General features: G+C 42.9%; 1 protein-coding gene and 1 non-coding gene across 4 annotated transcripts in view; both read left to right on the top strand.

The window, feature by feature from the left end:
* The window catches only part of Rab3gap2 (RAB3 GTPase activating non-catalytic protein subunit 2), an 86419-nt gene that overhangs the window by 33661 nt on the left and 28214 nt on the right, over positions 1–24544 (top strand). For 2 of the 3 annotated variants that reach the window (XM_087906049.1, XM_087906048.1), the window contains exons 4-18: positions 924–1005; positions 3242–3289; positions 3368–3443; positions 3943–4044; positions 7117–7216; positions 8945–9043; positions 14077–14225; positions 15578–15657; positions 15764–15853; positions 16532–16671; positions 18960–19176; positions 19836–19979; positions 20224–20306; positions 21056–21120; positions 23928–24018. In XM_087906049.1, coding sequence (XP_087762175.1) covers positions 924–1005; positions 3242–3289; positions 3368–3443; positions 3943–4044; positions 7117–7216; positions 8945–9043; positions 14077–14225; positions 15578–15657; positions 15764–15853; positions 16532–16671; positions 18960–19176; positions 19836–19979; positions 20224–20306; positions 21056–21120; positions 23928–24018 — 1566 coding nt within the window. Of the gene's footprint in view, positions 1–923; positions 1006–3241; positions 3290–3367; positions 3444–3942; positions 4045–7116; positions 7217–8944; positions 9044–10438; positions 10550–14076; positions 14226–15577; positions 15658–15763; positions 15854–16531; positions 16672–18959; positions 19177–19835; positions 19980–20223; positions 20307–21055; positions 21121–23927; positions 24019–24544 lie in introns of those variants that run through there. The other variant, XM_087906050.1, reaches the window with a different exon arrangement.
* Positions 10404–10536, top strand: LOC125403896 (small nucleolar RNA SNORA36 family). The gene has a single exon (XR_007233117.1). It is a non-coding gene; the product is annotated as a small nucleolar RNA SNORA36 family (small nucleolar RNA).

The raw sequence follows: 24544 nt of genomic DNA, 5'->3' as shown, positions 1-24544 counted from the left end.
GTGTGTGTGTGTGTGTGAGAGTCAGTGCTAGGGATGGAGCTCAGGTCCTCATATTTGGACAGCAGGCACTTTACAGGCTGAGCTTTCTCCTTAGAGTACTTCCTTTTTATTCTGTGTTGCCTCTGCTTTTTGGGTTTTTTTGTTTTAAGCTGTCCTTAAAAACTGAGGCATACTCCGTGCTGAAGGCCGGGCTGGCCCCTCACTCAGGGAAAGTGGCCGCAGCTTGAGAACTCAAGTCGCTGTGAATTTTCACTTGGTGCATAGGGTTTTTTGTTGTTGTTGGTTTTTTTGTTTTTTTTTTTGATTTTTCGAGACAGGGTTTCTCTGTAGTTTTTGGTGCCTGTCCTGGAACTAGCTCTTGTAGACCAGGCTGGCCTCGAACTCACAGGGATTCGCCTGCCTCTGCCTCCCGAGTGCTGGGATTAAAGGCGTGTGCCACCACCGCCCGGCGGTGCATAGGTTTTCAGCTCACAGATTTTTGTTGAAGATTAAGTATTAAGATTTGGAGCTACACAGACATCATAGAACAAAGGAAGATTATGTATAAGATGTTTGTGGGTAGTCTTACAGAGAACCTTCATTCCCATAGCAAAAATCTAATGTAAAACATTCTCTTGCCATTTGAAAATAAAAGTAGTCTTCTCAATAAAGCCAGTATGGTGGTACATGTGCTTTCATAACTTTATTCTGCGGAAACCTTAAATAGAGTAATAAGTTGGTTTAAGGTGGAGGAAGGGGAGACCAAAGGCTAGGGGACCAGATGGTCTTACAGAAATGCTCTTAAAAAACTAAGACTTGTGTCTTGATCTGTAATGAGTACCCAAGTCAGGCTCTACAGAACTGTTTTATACTCAATTTCTTAAAGGGGAAAGATCAAAATTTATGAGTAAATTACTGATTTTATTTTATCCTTTTTCCCCCAGCAAAATGGAAGCATGGTGATAAAGGCAAGGAAGAAATGCAGTTTGCGGTTGGTTGGAGTGGCTCCCTGAGTGTGGAAGAAGGGTAGGTGCTACCTGTCAGTCTGTGTGTGAGATGTACAAAATGGGTGTGTTTGTAAATGCATCTATTTCATTGCTTACAAGTTTTATGTGTATGTGTATTTGTGTGTGTGTGTGTGTCCTTCCCAACTTTACTGGTTGTAGAGAAGTATTTGGTTAGTTTTTGTTATTTGTTTTATTGCTCTTATAATTTTTTATAAACCCTAATCTGAATAACATTTTTAAAGACTTATTTATTTAATTTTAAGTATATGAATGTTTTGCCTGCATATGGGCGTATGCACCAAGAATGTGCCTGGTGCCCACAGAAGTCAAATGAGGGTGTCAGATCTGAGCCCGATCCTCTGTGAGAGCAGCTCTTGTTCTTAGTCACTGGGCCATCTCTACAACCTATGAAGAATGTGAGGAAGTTTCAGAAAGCATCTCATAAAATTCCTTTGCATTGGTCTTTCCCTCTGTTCTCCAGCACTAGCTTTGTTTGTCTAGAGAAAGTAAGGTCAGTCGTCCTCCTTTGGGCTTTGTCCTCGCTTGCTTCCTATTGCTGTGATAAACACCATGATCCAAACAAGGTGCAAAGAGTTTATTTGCCTTACAACTGATAATCCATCATTATGTTCCAGGCTGGGAGCGTAAGGCAGGAACTGAAACAAAGGCCATTGAAGAATGATACTGGCTTGCTCAGCCTCTTTTCTTACACACCCCAGGATCACCTCCCCAAGATGGCACGCCTGTAGTGGGCTGGATCCTTCCCCATCGACCATATCAATCTTTAATCAAGAAAATGCCCCCACAGACCTGTCTACAGGCAATCTGGGGAGGCATTTTATCAACTGAGGGTTCCCTTTCCCAGATGACTCGATTGTGCCAGGCTGACAAAAACCAGCCGGCACAGTCTCATACTTAGAAGTAGTGGTATTACTTAAATTCTTAAGCTCTAGAATGCAAGTTATTTACCTAGTAAGTAGAACCATGATTCCCTAGGGTGATTATAAGGTGGACATGATAGCCTGGAGGCTTGAGCTAAACATTATTCTGCGTCAAAGCTGTGATCAGAATGAATAAGAATCTTCTGGAAGGCCAGTCAAACGAGAAGTGCCCCATCCACGCCCGTGCATTGTAGATCTTCAGTGAGATGCTTTCTACTGTCACCAGCATGAGAGAGCTGCCGTTCTCATGTACTCTAAGGCACGTCAGTTCTGTCAAAATGCAAAGCAAATTTACCACCTGAGCAACAACAAGGGAAGATTGACTGCTTCCTGGTTGCTGAGCATGGTCTGTGGAGCTGCATGTATGTTGCCTTGAACAGCTTTTGTGGGTTTGATAGTTTAAACAAAGCCAGTCAGTAGATGTTTAGATTTCAAGTCTTTTTCTCTGAGCCCCTACCAGTATCTCAAGTTCGTATGTTAGGGAAAAGAAATCACTTTAGAGAAACAACCTTTCTATGTACTTAGAAGTAGGTCATAGGGGGCTGGAGAGGCAGCGTAGTAAGACCACTTGTTGCTTCTGCAAAGGCTTCAGGTTCAGCTACTCTAGTTCCAGAGGATATGATGTGATCTTCCAAAACCTCAGGCACCGGGCACATACATGGTGCACAGAATACATGTAGTTAAAACACTTATTTACAAAAAATAAACATCTTTTAAGAAAGAAATAGCTTATTAGGATCAGTGACTTTCAAACATAAAAGAAGAGCCCAACTGGGCAAAATGTCTCAAGTTCCTAAGATAAAACACCCACAGAAATCCAGTAGCCGGTTCCTTCTGCCCTGCACCCACTTCAAACCAAGGAGGCAGGCAGGTGTCTCTGAACTGCAGAAGACAGGGGTGCTGGGGAATGGCTGCCTGGCAACCCTTTGAAATTTTCTAGGTTTTCTGTGCATGATTTATATAAACTTTTTCTTTGTTTCATGTCAATACCAAGTGGAAAAGAACTACTTTTTGTTATGTTGCATGTTATGGATGTGGGTTTTACTGTTTTCAGTTACGTGTCAAATAAAACTGCTCCACAGGGTGTCATCTTCCATTTATTTTCTTTCAATATTAAATTATAGAGAATAAATAATTAATTCTGACGTGGTAGTGTGCACCTTTAATCCCTAGCACTCAGAAGGGAAAAGTAGGTGAGTCTCTCTGAGTTCCAGACCAGTCAGGGCTGCACACACACACACACATACACACACACACTCACTTTATTGCTAAGCACGGTGACTGAGCTCATGATTGTCTTGTTTCTGCCTGTAGGGAGTGTGTGACCAGTGCTCTCTGCATCCCACTGGCAAGCCAAAAGAGGTGAGGATGAGTACAGGCTCTGTGTCTCTTCTGCTTTGATAGCCAAGACGTTACAATCATCAATTTTATTTGTGACAGGAGTTCCACTGGGCGTCCTGACTGGACCTGCATTGTGGTGGGGTTCACATCTGGTTATGTGCGGTTCTACACTGAGGTGAGTTGGGTTTCCAGCAGTAGAGAGCTAGCTGACTGCAGTGCTGTGCATCCATTGTGCCACCTGTGACTTCGTTACCAAGGCTGCATCTGGGAATCTAAGAGGATAGATAGTCTTACTATGAATGCTGAAAATAGTAACTGGTGATTTAGCAGCGGTTCTCCACCTTCCTAACGCTGTTCCTCATGTTGTGGTGATCAACCATAAAATTATTTCGTTGCTACTTCCTAACTGTAATTTTTCTACTATTAGGAATTGTGATGTAAATGTCTGTTTTCCAGTGGTCTTTGGGGGTTGTGACCCACAAGTTGAGAACCACTGCTTTATTGGGTGAAAGAAGGACAGGTGAGAACCGTCTGTAGAAGAAAGAGATTCTGTACACTTGCAAAAAAGAGGACCTGGTGTCCTTGGGATGCTATTGGGAAACGGCACTGTTTGCCTTCTCCCCGTTCGGTCACTGGAGAAAACCAGCAGGGCCCTTTTCTGTGCTTGCTTCTAGAGTGGTGTGCTTTTGCTTGCACAACTCTTGAATGAGGACAAAGTGCTTCAGCTTAAGTGCAGGACCTATGAAATCCCCCGACACCCTGGAGTGACCGAGCAGGTAATGTAAAGATTATCTTCAGACTGACAATGGCGGGGCTGGAGAGAGGGCTCAGCAGTTAAGAACACTGGATGCTCTTGCAGGGTTCCCAGATTCAATTCCCAGAATGCACATAGTGGCTCAAAACCACCTGTAACGTCCAGGGGACCTGACACTCTCTTCTGTCCTCTACAGGCACTAGGCATATATGATACACAGACATACATGCAGACAGAACATCTATACATGTAAAAATCAATTAGAAAAAAGTAACAGTGACATTGTTTTGAAGCAATTTTGTTTGTTGTTTTGCCTGGAAATTGAGAGATTTGTCATGGCACAGTTAGCTGAGCTGGCATAGTCTAGAAATGTAATTTGTAACTAAATAGAATACCAGTCTTTGTATTTTATAAATGAAATTTTGTGTTAAAATGACATCTTAGTCAGTGTTTTATTGCTATGAAAAGACTCCATGACCATGGCAACTCTTCTAAAAGAAAAACATTGAATTGGGGCTACCTTACAGTTTCAGAGGTTTAGTCTGCTGTTGTCATGATGGGAAGCATGGAGGCATGCGGGCAGGCATAGTGCTGGAGAAGGAGCTGAGAGTTCTACATCTGCAGACAGCAGGAAGGGAGAAAGACATTAGGCTTGCCTTGAGCATTTGAAACCCTAAAACCCACTCCCATGTGACACTTTCTCAAACAAGGCCACACCTCTTAATAGTACCTCTCCTTGGTGACCAAGCATTCAAATCTATTAACTGTTGGGGTCAAACACTACAGTGACTAACTTAGGGTGGAAATATATTAATGAAACTTTGTATCTTTTAAATTTTAATTCAATGTCAAAATTACCTATTGTAAAACAAGTGCTTGTCTCACAGTAAAACAGTAACCACAGCACTATTGAACCAGCATGCTTTTGGTCCATTTATAATATACCAGGTTGAAACTTTATAACGAATCTTAGTTTTTGCGCTACTTAGTTCCAGAAGATTCCATGTTAAACAAAAATACTGAATGCATACATGAACTTAAATTGTGCAGTAAGTTACAGGAGTTATAGAAAAAGCACTCCAGTGTGAGAAACTAGATTTTGTCTGTCAGCATCTAAGAATGAATTAATCAATAACATAAACAGCTAGTCAGTCATACAGTCAAGATAAACTATACCTTTAGGGAAGGGTGAGCTGACTGCCGAGAGGAGGAAATTCCTGGGGTGAGGTTTGCTGTGAGCTCAGGGTAATGGGCTGCAGTTTAATTGGTTAGTGGAAGAAGAAAATGGTGTGGGAGGTGATGTATGCTGTGAATTGTTTTTTTTTTTTAAATATTTATTTATTTATTTATTTATTATGCATACAATATTCTGCCTGTGTGTATGTCTGCAGGCCAGAAGAGGGCACCAGACCTCATTACAGATGGTTGTGAGCCACCATGTGGTTGCCGGGAATTGAACTCAGGACCTTTGGAAGAGCAAGCAATGCTCTTAACCACTGAGCCATCTCTCCAGCCCCTGCTGTGAATTGTTTTATGGCCATTGGTTAATAAAGAAGTTCTTTCAGCCAGTGACTTAACAGAGTAAAGCCAGGCTGAAAGAGATATAGAGAGAGAATAGGCAGAGTCAGAGAGAAACCATGTAGCCCCACCAGGTGGAACTTTACCCAGTAAACCACAGCCACGTGGCGATGCACAGATTAATGGAAATTGGATAGTTTAGGATATAAGAGTTAGACAGAAATACGCTTAAGCTATTGGCCAAACCGTATTACAAATAATATATTTTCTGTGTGATTATTTCGAGTCAGGGTGGCCGGGAAACGAACAAGTAGCCTTCCCCTACAAGAAAGGGTTCTATTTCCAGGAGTCAGGAGAAAAGTGAGGGAAGGCTCAAATGTAGAGCTTTCTACATGGTGGCAAAGAAGCCCTGAGAAACTGAGAGCCTGATTGGTAAGCAGAAGAATCAAAGTTTGTCTGAAGGCAGACTTGACTTGGCGCAGAGGAGGGCTAGAGGAGCTCCCGGAGAAGGAATAGGTGCAGCCATGGGCCTGTGGAGCACTGGTTCTTAGACCTCAGTGTGAGAGACTGGAGTCAGGGGTGCCTGTGGGGGTGTGTTTGTTGTTTGGGGGTTTGGCGTTTCTTTGTATAGTTCATGTTGTCCTGGAACCCACAGTCCTCCTGCCTCTGCCTTCCCAGTGATTGTGATTACAAGTGTATTTCATCATGCCCTGCTGGAAATGGGGTTTTTTTAAATTACTGAGGCAGAAGATTGTGTCAAAAAACAAAATTAAATCATATCTATGTCCTTAATAAAATGGGAAAATTAGTTTGGGATGAAGCATAATTGACAAAATGCCTGCCTAGTGTACAAGACTTGAGTTAACTCCTTAGCTCTGTAACAATGAATAAATAGATGGATGGATGGATGATTAGATGAATAGATGAATGAATAAATAAGTAAATAAATAAATAAATAGCCGTAGCATTGGTAATTAGAGGCACCACACTCAGTAGTGTGCTATAGGCCAAATGTGTGTACATTATAAGTAAATAAATAAAATGTGTTTGATAGACTCACGCAAATATTTGTGAGTTTATTTGAGAATAGGTATTGGGACAGGCCTCTGATTTCAAGGAAGCATTTTTAGGTTGTTGAGGTGTTTTGTTTGTTTATTTATTTATTTATTTTTCAACACTGGATTTCTCTAAGTACTCTTGACAGTCCTAAAACTCACTCTGTAGATCAGACTGGCCTTGAACTTGTCTGCCTCCCAAGTGCTGGAATCACTGGAAGCCCTGTGAGCTTCTGTTTTGAACAAGGACTTGCACTCTATAGTGACTGTTTTTCTTGACCTGAAACTAGATTTCTACTCTCACCGTTATCCAGGAACCGTTTCCGACTACACGGGAAACGCATATTGGAGAGGAAGTTGAAGTCTTTGGCCAGAAGGTGCCCTGAAACTAATTCCTGCTTCCTTGTGCCGCTTCCTCTGAGTGCTTTGTGTCTGCAGTTGACCATTCAGTCATAGCCTTGAGCTGAGTGTGCTCCTCACCTGTTGATTTGCTGCGTCTGTTTTTCCTTCTCCCCACACAGAATGAAGAACTGAGCATCCTGTATCCAGCCGCCATTGTGACTATCGATGGCTTCAGTCTTTTTCAGTCCCTCCGTGCTTGTCGGAACCAGGTGGCAAAAGGTAATGTTTTGGCAAGAAGGGTCTGACTTCTGGTGGTGATAGTTCTATTCAGTGTGGCCTTCTCACACGTGTGAGGTGTCTCCTGCAGGGGAGTGCTGTTTACAAGCAGAGACTGGAGCCCCCATGCTGCTCAGATGTGACAGTGGCGTGTGGCAGCCTGAGAGCAGCATGTTTTCTTCACTTAACTCAGAAACATAGCTTGGTTGGGAGAGAGATGGTCTCTAGGCGAGGGTTTGGGTGCAGCTAGCAAACTCTACCTAGATGAGAAGCTCTCAAACACATGCACTAAGTCCTCTGATTCCATTGCCTCCCACTTCACTGAGGATAGAGGCGTCTGTGTATGTTGGCACATGTCCTCACAGGGGAGAGGGCCCAGCAGGTCAGCTCAGCCTCTTTATTTGATACAGTTGTCAATGAAGAGGTGCCGGAGGTCTAAACTTCATGTATGAGGACTTCGTTATGAGGTGCAAACTGCATGGATAGTCAAGGAGCCTCACAGTGGTGATGATGGAGCATGGGGAAGCCAGGGTCAACAGCAAGGGTGTTCCCTCAGCACTCTCCACTTGCTGCTGACTTAATTTGTTCATTCATTCATTCATTCATTCATTCAAGACAAGATCCCCTGAGCCTGGTGCTCACTGGCTCAGCAAGATTAGCAGTGCCATCAGTCACTGGCTTGTTACAGTGTAACTAGTTTCGCCCTGCTGCTGGGGTTCTGTACTGGGGTCCTTGTGTTTGTGTGGAATACTGATGGAGCCATCTTGCCAGCCCCCTGAGAACAGGTCCTTAGGATATGTTTACTGCTTAACAACAACAAAGAACTATTTCCAAGCTAGCTTTACATAAGGTACAAAACAGGCAGTTTCTTCTGAAGGGAAATTAGCCTTCATATACCTTAGTAGACAGATTGTCTCAGCAGTCTGTGATTGGTAAAATGCTCAAGTCCTGGTTTTGTGATTCTTTTTAGTAGTACATCAGGATACTTTGAATTTTTATACCTATTTTCATTATCTTTTATATTGTTTAAATTTAGCCCAATATAACACAAATATTTTGAGATTGGTGAAGCAATCACCATTATTGGGAGATCTCAAGTTCAGAATGAACTGTGGTATATGAGTCTTTGCTTAAAAACATAGTCACCATTAATATATTTACCAAAAGAGAATGACAATATTTTGTAGGTAAGAATTTTATTTTAAAAACTAGCAAAAGACAATTGTGTTAATGGTATTGTCAGCCTTTTTTTTTAAATTTTAACCACAATCTCTATTTATTTGTTGTGTGTAAGACCATGATAAAGTCTGTTCTATTAGCCAGGCAGTAGAGGTCAGAGGACATCAATAGTTACCTCAAACCTCTGTCAGCACCCAGGTTTACAGAACAAGCTGAAAGCCAGGACTCGGGCAGTGTTGAAGTTTTGCTGTTAGGAGAGGTTGCTCGTTTGTGGCATTGAGCTCTTTCTCCTGTTGGGCAGCTGATGGCTTACAGGCTGCTGTAAGTCTGTCTGCCGTAGGCAAAGACACTGCTCGCTCAGGACCAGGGTCAGCAGGGTCTTTAGCAGTTTCATTTTTGTGTCTGTTGCCATGGCAGGAATAAATCTCATTTTATGCACTTTTCATTACTGTACTTTCTTGTTAGTGGACATTTTAGAACAGCAAATTATATATTAGATTTTTTTGATAAAACATTCTATGCATTATAATGTCTGATTTTTATTTTTGATAGCTGCAGCATCAGGCAATGAGAACATACAACCACCACCGTTAGCTTATAAGAAATGGGGTCTACAAGATATTGACACTATTATTGATCATGCTAGTATTGGTAAGTATTGCTAGTTCTATCTTTATTCTTATACTTTTCTATTAAAGCTTGTAATTTATTAGAATTGACATTTTATTCCTATGTGGGAAAATCCATTGCCTTTAGTGAGACACTGGGAAGTTAGTTCCGACTTTTTTTTTAGCTAGGTTTATGTCTTTAAGATAAAGTAGCAGGATCTTTTGGGTTTTTTTGTTTTGTTTTGTTTTGTCTTAGTTTGTTTTTTCAAGACAGGGTTTCTCTGTGTAGCTCTGGCTGCTCTGGAACTAGCTCTTGTAGACCACGCTGGCCTCATACTCAGATCCATCTGCCTCTGCCTCCTGAGTGTTGGGATTAAAGGCGTGCACTGCCACCACCTGGCTAAAGTAACAGTTTTAGTAAAGACTTAATTACACCCTCAGCATTAATATTGCAGTTGTCAAGTAGTCTCTCACTGTTTTGATGTATTTATCTACTGACACTCTGATTCTTGTAATGATCTTACAGTGGGCCAACAGAACATATATAAAGCAGATTTCTTCTCATGACAGTATTTGGGGGCTTATTGTGTTATTTTTCAGAAATATAGAGATCAAAGAGACTGGATAGGCTGGTGCATACCTGTCATCTCAGGACTCCAGGCAGGATTGGGAGTTTGAGGCCAGGCTACATTATGTAAAACTCATAGATAGACAGACAGATAGATATAATACAACATACATACATAGGAAAGAAAGGAAGAAAAACGAAAACAAAGCAGAAATAAAGAGATGAAAAGTCGTGACTGTCCAGAAGCACAAGGCTAATTAAAGGATCCATGTAAGAGTAGACAGCTGTAGTAGGAATGAAGGAGAAAGAGAAAGCTCTAGCACTGAACACCTTGACCTAATCTAACAGTACAAGAACAAAGCCTCTAGTCAACATACTTGTTGGCTCGCAGCGAGTTGCAGAACATGATGGAGAAACAGTGAGTGCCAAGTGAGCTGGTAGAGTTAAGGGCAGAGAGCCCTTCTCAAACTTAGAGATAGTGACTAGAATCGGCAGCTGGGGAGCAGGATGACTTCCTCAGGGGTCACAGCCAGCTTTCAAGGAAGGAGCCAGGGAAAAGATGTCCCATCTTCATTCTCCTTCTCTCTCTGGTCTCCTCTTGGGACTCCCATTGTCTGAATTCACTCAGAAGTCAGCAGGAACTGTTGAAAGTCTGGTCTGAGAAAGGCAGGAACTGTGTGAGGGCTGACAGAAGGCTGGCACACAGACCTGCTGACTCTGTCTGCACAGCCCTGTATAGAACACATTCTTGTGTGAAATACTCTAACAGATGCCTTTTTGATAAACAGTTTTGTGTGTCTTCAGTTTTTCGCTAAGAGAAATGCTAACATAAAATTCCCAAAGTGTTGAGTTCAGCCCAGGGTCTCCCTCCCTGCTCTGGTAATTAAACTTTGGAATATCGAAGCTGGCTGGGGAAAATGACTGGATAGAAAACACTGTTCTATTCATTTACTCCCCAGCCTACAAATGAAAAAACAAAAGGTACAATAAGTTTATATTATGTACATCTTTATGTAAAGTCTTAACTCGTTTATAGTATATAAATACCTATGATTCTCTAGGTAGCAGTGCAGACCTTGCCCCGAGAAAGCTTGCATTCTGGACTAGAGATAAACACAACTAAATGACTAACTGGTGCTTAAAAACACTGGTTGGCTTTGTAGAAGAACTCAGTAGGGGGGGTTATGCTCTAGAGCAGTGGTTCTCAGCCTGTGGGTCGTGACCCACTTCACAGGGGTTGCATATCAGATAGCTTGTATGGCAGATATTTACATTTTGATTCATAACAGTGTAAAAATTACAGTTATGAAGTAGCAATGAAATAATTTTATGGTTGGGGTCACCACAGCATGAGGAACTGTGTTAAAGGGTCTCAGTGTTTGGAAAGCTGAGAATCACGGCTGTAGATTAAAGGAAGTGCTTAGACAGACTGCTAAGAACAGGCATCTCCAGAGAGCACAGCTGGGTTGAGACAGGAAGGAGGAAATGGAGCAGCTGCAGGAAAGGAATTTGTAATCAGAGCATTCTTAGCAGAGGACACAATACGAGTTCTGAGGACCCCAAAGACCTGAAAGGTTTTGAGAAGCAAGGGAGGTCAGCATGGCTTGATAGTCGGAGTGAGTGTGATAAAGGAAGTCAGGTTGGAGATGTGCAGAGGACAGAGCTGAAAATAAGGAAGCTGAATCTTATTCTCAATTTGTGGGTTCAGACAGCCAGAACTCTGTAGAGAGGCCCTGTCTCAAGTAAACAAAGACAAAAGTACCCCTTGAGTGCTCTTTAGAGACAGCTGTGGAGGGGGGAGCAAAGCCAAGGGAGTACTTTTGGTAATGCCGGCCTGTGAGAACCGTGGACCGAGAGCAGAAGCAGTAACATGAAGCGCGTTGTACAGTTGCCCAGGTATGAGTTTGAGAAGTGAGAGAAGAGGACCCAAGGAGCCACCCCACCCGCCATCCTAAGTGATAGGATCACAGGTGATGTCTTCACTGTGTAGTGTGAGCCGCTGGGTGGAGGAGCAGGTTGTTCACTGACAGGAGAATGAGGAAGATAAGTAAGGAGGGAAAGTCGAGAGTTACGTTTTTACGTGTTGACTTCTGGCAAAAGCACATTCTGGAGAGCATGGAGCAGGCAGGCAGGCGTGTGATCTGGGGTCAGAGGCAGTTGGGACTGCAGGTACAAATGGTTTGGGAGTGCTGTGAAACACCAGCATTGGATACAGCACGGACCACTGGATTTGGCAGCTTGGAGCTCTCCATTGACTTGGGTATTTGGAGGGGAGAGGAGAGAACAGAAGTCAGACTGGGGTGGGTTTGTTTCACAGTAAACAAATAAGAACAAGAAATAAAATGACAGCGTCTCCACTCTGGTCTCCAGTGCTGACCAGTTCTTCTTCTTCTTCTTCTTCTTCTTCTTCTTCTTCTTCTTCTTCATCTTCTTCTTCTTCTTCTTCTTCTTCTTCTTCTTCTTCTTCTTCTTCTTCTTCTTCTTCCTCTTCCTCTTCCTCTTCCTCCTCCTCCTCCTCCTCCTCCTCCTCCTCTTCCTCCTCCTCCTCCTCTTCCTCTTCCTCTTCTTCCTCTTCCTCCTCCTCCTCCTTCTTCCTTCTTTTTTTTAAGAATTTATTTGTTATGTATACAATATTCCTCCTGCATGTACACCTCTATGCCAGAAGAGGGCACCAGTCCTCATTACAGATGGTTGTGAGCCATCATGTGGTTGCTGGGTTGCTGGGAATTGAACTCAGAAACTCTGGAAGAACAGCCAGTGTTCTTAACCTCTGAGCCATCTCTCCAGGCCTGCCCAGTTCTTTTTTAAGCTCCTTTTCTGAACACTTTTAAAGATGGCCAGACTTGACCTCCAGTGTTAAATTCTTTATTTCTTCCTCACACTTGCTGCTCTTTTCTCACTATTCTTCCATCCACCTCCCCTCTTCCTCAGTCTCTCCCAGTTGCTCAGAGCCCATTGCTTGCTCAGGTGCTGCTTGGCCCTGTCTCTCAACCTGTCTCTCACTGTATCCAGTTTTGTCGATCTGGCTCCTCAGAACACCCAGGGGTCTTTTGCAAAACATTGTGATTGCTGCTCCCCTGCCCAGAACAGTGCCACCTAACCATGTGGTTTTTCCCTCACTCAGTTCAGGCCCCTGTTCACATGTCACACTGTCAAGGAGGCCTCATAAGTGCTGAGGTAGAAGTGGAAGTGGTCCAGCAAGCTTGACTTTATGGGGATTTATATGCAGAAGAAATCCAGTGTGTTTCACAGTATGGAAAGGACTTGTGTTTAAAGAAAACATGCAATGACAAGATTATAACCCAAATGGGAAAATCTCAGTTTAGGAAATAGAATTATAGTTGAAGGCTTTCTTAGCCACAAAAAGATTTACATCATTCTTAATGAAAACGATGAATATGAAATTTTTAAGTGGCTCTACAGCTTTGGAAAGGATGGGAGAGGAAGAGAGTCCTCAGTGAGCTGTGTCACCTTTATTCATGAAACGCAGTTCCAACACTTGTGACAAAAGACATCATTCGTCTAGATTCAGCTGCCAGTGTACAAGTATGCAGGGTAGAAGAACGAGTTAGTATTGTTGCAGAGATCCGGCTAGCCACGTCTGCACAGGACATTAGTGCCAAACAGTCTGCTGTGTTGAGCATAGGGGTAGCTGTAACATGAGGGGCCGGCTTGTAGGGGTTTCCGTCCCACCCGGTACCCCACAGCCAGCAAGTCCCCCAAAAAATCAGTCTACATTAGGTTACAAACTGATTGGCCCATTAGCTCAGTCTTCTTGTTAACTAATTCTTACATCTTACAGTAACCCATAATTCTTGTCTGTGTTAGCCATGTGACTCAGTACCTTTCTCAGCATGGCAGGTCACATGTTGCTTCTTCTGTGATCTGGGCAGGAGTGGTGGAGGGAGCTTCCTGCTTCCCAGAATATTCCTGTTCTAACCGCCCCGCCTCTACTTCCTGTCTGGTTGACCCACCTATACTTCCTGCCTGGCCAATCAGCGTTTTATTAAAATACATGATTGACAGAATACAGATAATTCTCCCGCACCAGATAGCAAAGGATTGGGAGTTGGGGAAGTGCAAGGACAGTGGGGCAGGGGTGGTGCTCGTGTCAACAGCTGAGTCTTTCCAGAGCAGAGCAAGATTAGTAGAAGGGCTTGTAGGAAGGGCTGTCATGGAACAGGGATCTAAGCTGGATGATAATGGAAAGGAGCCCAAGTGTTTCTTGATAAATAAAGGAAAAAAATAAGATGAGTAGGTTGAAACAGTTGCTAAAATAGTAATATCATTGCAATGAGTCGTTAAAGTATTGGAGATGAAAACAGCCATGCTTGTAATTCAGGTTGGCGCCTTTAATATTTATCAACACTTTCAAATGTGGATTTTGTAGTTTTGAAATAAAACTAACTCAATAGCATTTAGAACAGAAGTAAAAGTAATCTCTTAAATGAAGTCATTGTAATATATTCCAACTGTGGTTCTTGTCTCTTTTTTCTTTTAATTATAAGGTATTATGACTCTGTCACCTTTCGATCAGATGAAGACTGCTTCCGTTATAGGGGGGATTAATGCAACAATTAAAAACAGCCCGCCTGCCATGTCTCAGTATATCACTGTGGGGTCCAGTCCCTTCACTGGATTCTTCTATGCTCTAGAGGTATGAGTTCCATCGTGAGTACAACTACTCTGAATTTTTTAACTTGCCTAAAAATTAGATATAATAGCATAACCTTAGAAAGATAAAGTTTAAAATTCTAAGCTTTTTACCTGAAGCTAAAATTAATCACAAGTTTCTTCTAAATTTTTTTATAATTAAAGAAATTATTGTGTATAGATGTGTTTGTGTGATATGTGTGTGAGAATCAGGACAATGCTTGGAAGTTTGTTCCTCTGCCTTGTAGCTGGCCAAGACGAGCTTCCAGTTCCCAGATGTACACTACTGCATCTGGCTTCTCTATGTGGATTCTGGGAATTGAACTCAGGTCATGAGGCTTATGCTGCATGTACTTTACCCACTGTGCCATGTCACCAGTCCAAGGTTCTTCTAAATTATTTAGATTAACTAAAAAGCCCTTAAAATCAAGGTAAAGCATTGGGGTGTACTTCAGTTGGTAGACTACTTGCTTACCTTGCCTGAAGCCGGAGTTTGATCTTCAGCAACAAGTAGGGGGCGTGGTAGTGCACTTCTGTAATTCGGAGGTAGAAGATCAGAAATTCAAGGTCATTCTCTGCTACTTAACAAGTTTGAAGCTAGCCTGGGCTACAGGAGACCTTGCTCTCAGCCTCCCACAATCTGTGTGTGTGCGCGTGCGTGCGTGTCTGTGTGTGAAAAACAAAAATCCGAGGTAAAACCAATAATTTTTTTGTCTTGATAGTCCTAAGTTTTTTGCCAGCTACCTTTTGTTTAAATATTGGTGGAGCTGCGGATTGTTAATTATGTCTACCCACCAGGAATTAGGATAAATGAACTGCGAGACAGAGCAGGCTCCTGTTACAGTTGATATAAGCTTTGAAAATTGGTTCTTAAAATAGAGAAAAGTTCATTGTTACATTTGGCAGCACTTGTCACTTAAAAAGTAGCCTTCTCTGGGTGGGCTGAACTATCTTTTTACTTTTATACAAATATATATTTACTTTTTTTAAAAAAAGGAAGGGGAAAAGCTAATTGTGTGTGCGTTGTCTTGCTGGCCTCTTTGCTTTTCATTAAGTGCAGTTTAAAGGGAGAAATCCTAAAGGCTGGTTCCAGGCCAGCTGCAGCCAGCACTACAGGAAGCCCTTGCTTCAGGCAGTGTGTTAGTTTGCTTTGCTGAGGCCAAAATACTTGTGGAGCACTTTGGGCCACTAGTGGGTTTACCTCTACATCCTGGCCTTGCTCAGTCCTGTTGCTGCTCCTGAGGCTGATGCCTCCTAAAAGAGCTGCTGCCATAGACTTTGCAACTTGCATTTTTTTGTAAGGCTCCTTCAGAAGTCAGGCTCCCTCTCAGTTTTCTCCGCATGCCTGTTTTGCAGGGAAGCACTCAGCCGCTGTTATCTCACGTTGCGCTCGCAGTTGCAAGTAAACTGACTTCTGCTCTCTTTAGTGCTGCCAGGTAATGAAGCTGCATTTTAACTGCTCAGGTTTGGGTCTGCCTTGGTTGTGCCTAGACTTTGGACTAGTGTCTGCTAGTTTATTTGTTTTGTCTCCTCTCCTTTTAGTGGTTGGCTTGGTTGGAAAAGCAAGCATGAAGAAGAGACCGTTCAGAAGCAGAAGCCCAAGATGGAGCCAGCTACTCCCTTAGCTGTGAGGCAAGTCAGCTGGTTCTCTCCTCCAGTGCTTCAAGCAGCACTTGGGGCTATAGTTGATTTCCTGATTCCCTGACTCAGCTGTCTTCTGAGAATTACTCCTCATGGGGAATTCTTTTTCAACCAGAACAGGAGTTCCTTGAAGAGAATAACTCTTGCCTGTTTACTCTAGAGCATAGCCGTGTGTCTGTGACTAGTGGGTGTGTTGTTACTTTCCTCTAGAATAAGCAGTGCATCTGTGACTAGTGGATGTCTTGTTGTTACTTTAATTTTTGGGAAGAGAGGGCTTGATTTTGGCTTTCTTTTTAATTGTTGCTTATTACCTAATAGAAAATACCACTATAAAAGTAATACTGAAGCTCCTCTTTATAAAGTTGTTCTTCACCTGGAGGAAGCTGACTAGTTAGCTGTTAGTAAAATCAATTTTTTGAGGTTTGTAGGTTTGCATTCATTACTCTCTAAACAAAAAGGTTATAAAGTCGCTTTTCTTTTTGATAGTCCTGGTCTACAGAGTGAGTTCCAGAACAGGCTCCAAAGCTACACAGAGAAGCCCTGTCTCGAAAAACACACACACACACATAAAGATATAGATATAGTCTATTTTATTTGTGAATTTTGTTATTTTAAATTTCTAACTTTGAGTGTGATTTTAGGTTTTGTTTTTTTATTTTTTATTGACAGATTTGGACTTCCAGATTCTAGACGCCATGGAGAAAGCATATGCCTGTCTCCTTGTAACACCCTGGCAGCAGTCACAGATGATTTTGGCAGAGTTATCTTGTTGGACGTCGCTCGAGGAATTGCAATACGGATGTGGAAAGGTACTTCCCTACAACAGTGGAGGGAAAGTTGCCTCAATCTTACCCCAATAGTTGAGCAACTTTATCGCCTTCACCTTGGTTAGTAACAGTATTTAGGACTCTGTGGCTTTTCTTTTTAATGTCAGCTCAGGTCAACAACACTTGGCTGGCACTTAATTGGAACATCATCAATTAAATCAGTGGCTTTTATCTGGTTTGTTTGGGTCTGTTGTTTGTGGTCTAGGTTTTGGACCCAGGACCCTGCATAGGCTCCCACTGACTATACTCCAACTCATCATAGGCACTTTTAACTGTAGCTGGTTCTTTTATTTTTACTCTTTGGGAGTCCCCCCCACCTCCCTTAGCTTGGCTTGTTTCTAGTCAGCTTTTCTAATTTAAATATTTCTGTTTCTCTTTAACTAAGTTTTGCCTCTGGGCTTTTTACCTTTCTTTATTCTGTATGTCTTTCTTTCCTTCCTACTCTGTGGCTGGCTGGGTTCCTGGCCCCTGGCATCCTCTCCTCCCTTTCTTGCTCCTCACTTTTATCTAGATTTCTCCTATTTATTCTCTGCCCACCAGCCCCCCATTCCTCTTTTCTGCCTGGCTGATGACCATTCAGCTCTTTTTTAGACCATCAGGTGTTTTAGGCAGGCACAGTAGCACAGCTTTACAGAGCTAAACAAATGCAGCAGAAAAGCATGCAACACATCTTTGCATCATTAAACAACTGAATGAGACACATCTTAAACTAGTATTCCACAACATTTAACCTCTTCCTCCTGCACCCACTTTCAGTTCTGTCATTGCCAGTTTCTTGTCCCTGCCACATTCCTTTCGCTTTATAAGGCCACTGTTGCTGCTGACATTGTTGCCTCATTTTGCAGCCACTTCAGTCGCGTGTCCTTCCCAGGTGTGTTAGTTATAAGAGGATCACCCCAAACAAGACAGTGTCAGCTCTTAGCGTTTTCTTCATGCTGCTCTGCCATCTGCTTTCCGTCTTCTGTCCCGCCACGGAGCTTGGGCAGCAGGAGGACTGCTGGTATTTTAACTGACCAAACTAGTACTCTCCCAGGTTTTTTTTTTTGTTTTTTTTTTCTCAAAGTTTATTAAAATACAAAAGTCTCCATTTCTGCCCCTCCTCCCAACCCCCTCCCACTCCCCCCACTCCCTCCCCTCCTCCCTCTCCATCCCCAAGAGCAGTCAGGGTCTCCCGCCCTGTGGGTAGTTCAAGCTCCTCCCCCCTCCCTCCAGGTCCAGGAAGGTGAGCATCCAAACAGACTGGATCCCAGAAATCCAGTATATGCAGAGGAAACAAGTCCCAGTGTCGTTGTCAATGGCTTTTCAGAAAGATTCCGGGCCAGCCACATTCAGAGAATCCGGCCTCATACAGAGAATCTGGCTGGATCACGTGCTCGCTCAGTCCCAGTCAACTGGCCTTGGTGAACTCTCATTAGATCGGTCTCCTTGTATCAGTGGGTGATCGCACCCCTCGCGGTCCTGATTTCCTTTTTCATGTTCTTCCTCCTTCTGCTCCTCATTTGGACCTTGGGGGACTCCGTCCGGTGCTCCAATGTGGGTCTCCGTCTGTATCGCCATCCATCGTCGGATGAAGGTTCCCTCTGATCTTGCCTTCCTTGCTCACGTTCTCTTTCCTTCTGCTTCTCGTTTGGACCTAGGGAGTTAAGTCCAGTGTTCCAATGTGGGTCTCCGTCTCCATCTCCATCCATCGCCAGATGAAGGATCTATGGTGATAAGCAAAATATTCATCAGTATGGTTATGGGCCAAGGCCAGTTCAGGCACCCTCTCCTCTGTCCAGAGAACAATCTGGGGATCTCTCCTTGGACCTGGCATCCCATTTATAATCAAGTCTCTAGTAAACCCCAAACTTACTCCCTTAGTTGAGATATATTCTTCCCTGATCCCATATCTATCCTTCCTCCCTACCCCCCTCCCAGTCCCCCGAGCATTCCCCATTCCTCCCCTGCTCCGAAGAAGTCTTTCAAAGAGAGGGAAGAGAGGGAGTGGGAGCCAAAGCAGGGATAGACTCAAGAAGCTTTGGTGATGTCTGCAATATTTTCTTTTTAAAGAGAAGAGTGATCTGAAGCAGATACAAATGGTGAAATATTAAAATCTGATGTTTTGGTGAGAGGTTATTACATTTTCTTATCTTTTCAGTTTAAGATCTCTAATGATAGAAAGTTGATATACTTCTCTGGCTTGTCTTCCCCCTAAATAGTCAGAACTGCATGAGGAGCTACTGTTGAGCCCAGATGAGTAAACTGACTAGCGACCCCTCTCTGTTTACAAGGGTACCGAGATGCACAGATTGGATGGATTCAAATTGTAGAGGACCTCCATGAACGAGTACCAGAAAAGGGGGAGTTTTCCCCCTTTGGAAATACTCAAGGTCCCAGTCGAGTAGCTCAGTTCCTTGTGATCTATGCGCCACGAAGGGGAATTTTGGAAGTGTGGAACACACAGCAAGGACCAAGGGTGGGAGCTTTCAACGTGGGCAAGCACTGCAGGTAAGCTGCTCTAACCATTTGTCTTTTGCTTATGTTGTGAAGTATAAAGAGAGACTGCTCATTCGTTTCCCAGCCGCTCAAACCCAAATAATCACACAGAAGCTATATTAATTACAACACTGCTTGGCCAACAGCTTAGGCATATTCCTAGCTAACTCTTATATCTTAAATCAACCCATTTCTATTAATCTGTATATTGCCACGAGACTGTGACTTACTGGAAAGGTTCAGGGTGGCTGTCTCCTTTGGCAGCTACATGGCATCTCCCTGACTCTGCCTACTCTCTCGATATATATCTCTTCCAGCCTGGCTATATTCTGCCCTGCCATAGGCCAAAGCAGCTTTATTTACTAACCAATAAAAGCAACACATATACAGAAGGAATTTCCACATCAGTGAAGACCCCAAAGGAAAAGCCCAGCAGTTTCCCAGTGATGATGCTGAGCAAGGCCCATGCTTTATTTGCTATTGGGCTGCAGACTGAGTGTGTTTGTACAGTTTCCTAGAAGCTTTGAAGGAAGTAGACCTCTCCATCTGAGGTAGTTCTGCCTTGCCCAGCAGATACCCCAAAGTTCATGAAGCTTAGGTGCAGTCAGAGCACCTGTGGAATTTTCGCTGTCTGCTGACAATAATCTCCCACTGGTATGTGATTGCCTTAGGCTGCTGTATCCTGGCTACAAAATAATGGGCTTAAACAACGTGACAAGTCAGAGTTGGCAGCCTCAGACTTACCAGATCTGTCTTGTTGACCCGGTGTCTGCAAGTGTAAAAACGGTGAATGTGCCTTTCCATTTAGCACTGAGGTAAGAGTGGCTTTGTGTCTGCTGTGACTCTCCTGTGCACAACTTGCATAGTTCTTTACCTTGGGGTGTTTGCTTGCTTGTTTTATAGTTAATGTTTTGTGGTTTATTTTATCACTAGATGATCCCTTTGAGGTTAAATAGGAAGCATATCAACTACAACAATACAAATGCCTGAGCTGGATTGCATCAGGATTAGAAAGAACACAAATGCATATTGTATGATGAGTTGTGTTTATTATTTTAGTGATAAGAAGAGTGAAAGAGCCAAGGACCTGCACTTGGTGAAGAAACTGGCAGCCCTGCTAAAGTCAAAGTCACCCGGACCTGGTAGGTGCCTCTGAGTGCAGCAAAGCTCTGGACTGTCCGAGCTGTCTGCACTCTTCCAGGGTGAGGAGGGACGTGACATCTTCTCTCAGTGCTTGGAGAGGGCAGTGGCTCTCAACCTTCCTAATGCTGCAACCCTTTAATACAGCTCCTCATGTGTGGTGACCCTCAATCAAAAAATTATTTTCATTACTACCGCATAACTGTAATTTCGATATATAATGTAAATACCTGATATGCGACCCCTGTGAAAGGGTCATGCCATTTCTCAAAGGGGTCATGATCCACAGATTGAGAACTGCTGATAGTAGGTTGATTAAAACTTCTCAGTAAAATGATAATGTGAGGGAACTTGTGGCATGATTAAAAAGATGCCAGCCGCAGGCTCTTACCTCTCCCTCAGTCTGAAATGGTGATCCTGCCTCCAGGAATCTTCAGAATGAGACAGTGAAGATCCTGTCTCCTGTTTTATATTCCTCTCTAGGGATGGGATTAAAGGCATACAACACTCCTTCCTGGTTTCTATTGAAACTAGTGTGGCTACTGGGATTGAAGGTTTGTGTCACCACTAACCAGTGGGGCTGTTTTACTCTCTGATCTTCAGACAAGCTTTATTTATTAAAATACAAATAAAATATCACTACAGGAACCTGTGAATCCTTTAGAATGGCAGAGAGTGCATTAGCTCATTTTCTTTCATAAACATCTTTCTTTACTAAATTGAAAATTCCAATCTGATTTTCTCTTTATAGATTCATTTGAAACGGAAATAAAGGAGTTGATCCTTGATATTAAGTACCCTGCAACCAAGAGACAAGTAAGTGTATATAGTAAATGAAATTTCCTTTTGAGAAACTGATGTATCACTTGATCCTGAGAAAAATTTATTTTCATATCCCCCATGTAGGAATGTCTTTTGTCTCTTTTTGAAAAAAAAAATCTTAACATATGTGATTCCATGTGCTTTATACACACACACCCATGCATAAATCTGAAATAATGGAAGCATAATAACATAAATACAGATGTGCACCTTAAGAAATAGAAGCTTACACAAACTCTGAAGAGTATCCCTCTCAGTCCATGATGAACTTTGTATTCCTCTTTCTAATACTCCGTGCAGCTTCTCCAGAGCGTCTTGCTGTGTTTTCAGCTTTTTGTAGTTGGAGACATGTTGTCTGTTGTGTTCTGTGACTTGTTTTAGTGTGTTGTGTGAGCGACCCATGCTGAGGGGAGCTGCAGTTGCCACCTTCTAATATGTGTGCCGCAGCTCATGTCTCCTGCCGTAGAACCAACCATTCAGGTTGCTTCTAGTTTCTTAGTGAAACCACACTGCATGGTTTTCCCTGTGCGTGTTTCCTGTACACGCGCTGCAGGGTTGTCCTGAGCTTGCACTGGAGAGTGGGACTGCCAGGCTGTGCATTTCCTCAGCCTGCTAGGAGGTGACAGACTGCTTCTCCTAACTGCACTGTTCCTGGCGGGTCCTGTGCATCACCACCTCAGCTTTTCACATGTTGCCAGGCTCGCTGTTGAAATTCAGGTCAGTTTTGACTTTATTGACCTGAAGGGCCCAAGCCCGTAAAACTTTGCCCCACTTTTAAGTGCCAGTCACAACTAGTAGATTGTTATGCCTATAAATTATGTGTGACCTGTCTTTTGCTTTGTTTGCTAAGGTGACTCCCAGAACTCAGGGAAATTCTTGTATTTATATGTCAAAACAGATATTATAAAGAATACTGATAACTAGCTAGGTGCACAGGGCAGTGTTTGTGGAGAAGGGGTGTGGCCTCCCTGTCCCCTCTAGGAGTCTGCATGTTACAAAGCCTTAGCACAATAAGAAGTTCTGGAACCTCTATCCTTGAAGAATTTATGGAGGTTTCATTACTTGGACATGATTGATTGTATCATTGGCTATTATTGGTCAACTTATTTTTAAGTGCTTCTCCCCAGAGGTTAGGAGTGGGGCTATAAATTATAGTTCTCTAATCTCCTAGCTGGTTGCCATGGTAACTAGCCCCATCGTGAGACTGCCAGAGACTGCCTCACTAAAGCAGAAGGTATTTGTGTTCTCTCCTACGGAGCTACAAAGGTATCAGGAGTTCTGTGTCAGGAATCTGGGGGCAAGCAGTGAGTTACAACAGAACATTCTCCCAGCTTCTCTGTCTATAAGGGTTCAGCACACCTGTTCCAGGAGCAGGGGGCATGACCAGTATTTAGAACAGATTCTTCTAGCCCCTGCCACTCAGGAAATTGCTGTTAGAAATTAGAGGGGAGCGATATGCCAGAGACCACGGGCAGAGACCAGTGTGTATATTATCTCACTACATGTGTGGGAGAAACTGGGGAGGAGTGATTTCTGTTGGAGTCATTTAAAAATGCTCTTTGTTTTATTGTAGAGCAAGAAAGTCTCTGATTTTTACTATTAATTTCCCATTCCACCGAGCACTTTGGTTTTCATTTTCCTCAGGACACACACCTCAGTTATTGAACATGGCGCTGTGATGACAAAGTAGCTGTCTGAGAGGATTTAGTGAACCAAATAGAGAAAGATGTACCCAGAGTTCTCTCTGTGATGCCATCATCCTTACCATCCATCACAGAGCTGGGACGATGGTAGGGCACTTGTCTTCTGAAGGAGTCTCTTTCTCTCCCATTAAGTCATACAGAAAAGCTTGAATCTTATGTAAAATGCTAGAAAAATCAAAATTTCTGTCGCCTTCCAATACTAGAGGAAAGGCAGAGTCCAGTAAAGACTTTAGGAAACTGAGTCCAGTAATGGGGAGAAAGTGTGCTTGCCCACCAGCCTGCCTTGTTGACAGGATGGAAGAGGCTCGCAATTACCCTGGGTACTGGTCTGTTCTGTACTATGGGTGGCTGCCTCATACGCCCATTTCACCCCCTCACACAGAAGTCATTGTGCTCTGAGACTGATATTAGTCTCCCTTATTTATTTTTGGACAGGGTCTTACTATTTAGCTCTGGCTTACACAGAACTGACAGATATCCGCCTATCTCTACCTTCCAAATGCTCGGAGTCCTATGCCCTACCACAGCCAACTTAAGGTTAGGGTTTTTAAACCATGTGTCTCGTTAGTTAATGTCTAATTTAATATGCTAATATAAGAGGATAAGTATGAACTTTAACTGTTCCCGACTCCTTGATAAGGCATTTAAAACCTGTGGATGAAGATGTTTAAACATCTGGATGGGTTGAGAGTGGAGAGGGTCGAGTGGGTGCTATGTCTAGCTAGCCGTGGCGGAAGAGGCAATCTTCCATGTACACATGCAGCAAGCGGTCATGAAGTCGTCAACTGTTATAACGACATGCCAGCTTCTCATTCATTCCTGGCGGAGGCCAGTTCAGACTTTCCGTTGGAGAATAGCTGTCCTCTCCATGTTGTGGGGCCACTGTGTGAGCCAGCAGTTGCCCTCTGTTTCGTTCTCAGTCTGGGCAGAGGATTACTTACAGACTCCTGTTGATGTGACTTGAATTTTCAAGTTGATGTGACTTGAATTTTCAAGTGTATGCATTGAATTGTGGATTACAGAGATCTAGGTCTGTATATAAAATGAAAGCAAGTTTGTTGCTGTATAATCACTAGAATTACTCACTCTTTCTCCTAGGCTCTGGAAAGCATTTTGGCCAGTGAGCGTTTATCATTTTCCTGCCTTAGAAACGTTACTCAGACTTTAATGGACACTTTAAAAAATCAAGGTAATCGATATTGTTATGGCTTCACTTCAGATTGTATATTTCTTTGTGGGACATGTGATGCTCTCACATGTTATAGAGATGACTGGAAGGAGGAAAGGCAGGTGGACATAAAATAGGGTACTTACTCCATATATTCGGTTACAACTTGGGAACTTGAAAAGATTTCCCTTCTAATAGTCACACTTGATTTTCAGCTGAACTGTCTCAATATATTAACTGTTTTTAAGAAGTTTTTTGTCCATGTTTGCATGTATCAAGTTCTTAAATAAATAATAAAAGTGATGTTTTAAGTATTAAAAAATAAAATTGTGAGCCAAAGAATTAAATTAATTAACAATATAAAAATTTTAAAAGAATGATGAGACACTATTATTTTGACAGGGTTACACAACATTGTGAAAGCCATTGGGATGAGGGTGTTGAGCTGATGGTGTGTAAAACCCAAGTAGTGTGGTGCACGTCTTTAATCTCAGCTCTCAGGATACAGAGGGAGATGTGTCTCTGAGTCCAAAGGCCAGCCAGGGTT

The sequence above is a fragment of the Myodes glareolus genome, chromosome 5 (assembly GCF_982192425.1).
Source record: "Myodes glareolus chromosome 5, mMyoGla1.1, whole genome shotgun sequence".
Classification (NCBI taxonomy): domain Eukaryota; kingdom Metazoa; phylum Chordata; class Mammalia; order Rodentia; family Cricetidae; genus Myodes; species Myodes glareolus.
Note: the sequence above shows the minus strand (reverse complement) of the source record. Positions and strands in the feature narration are given on the sequence as shown.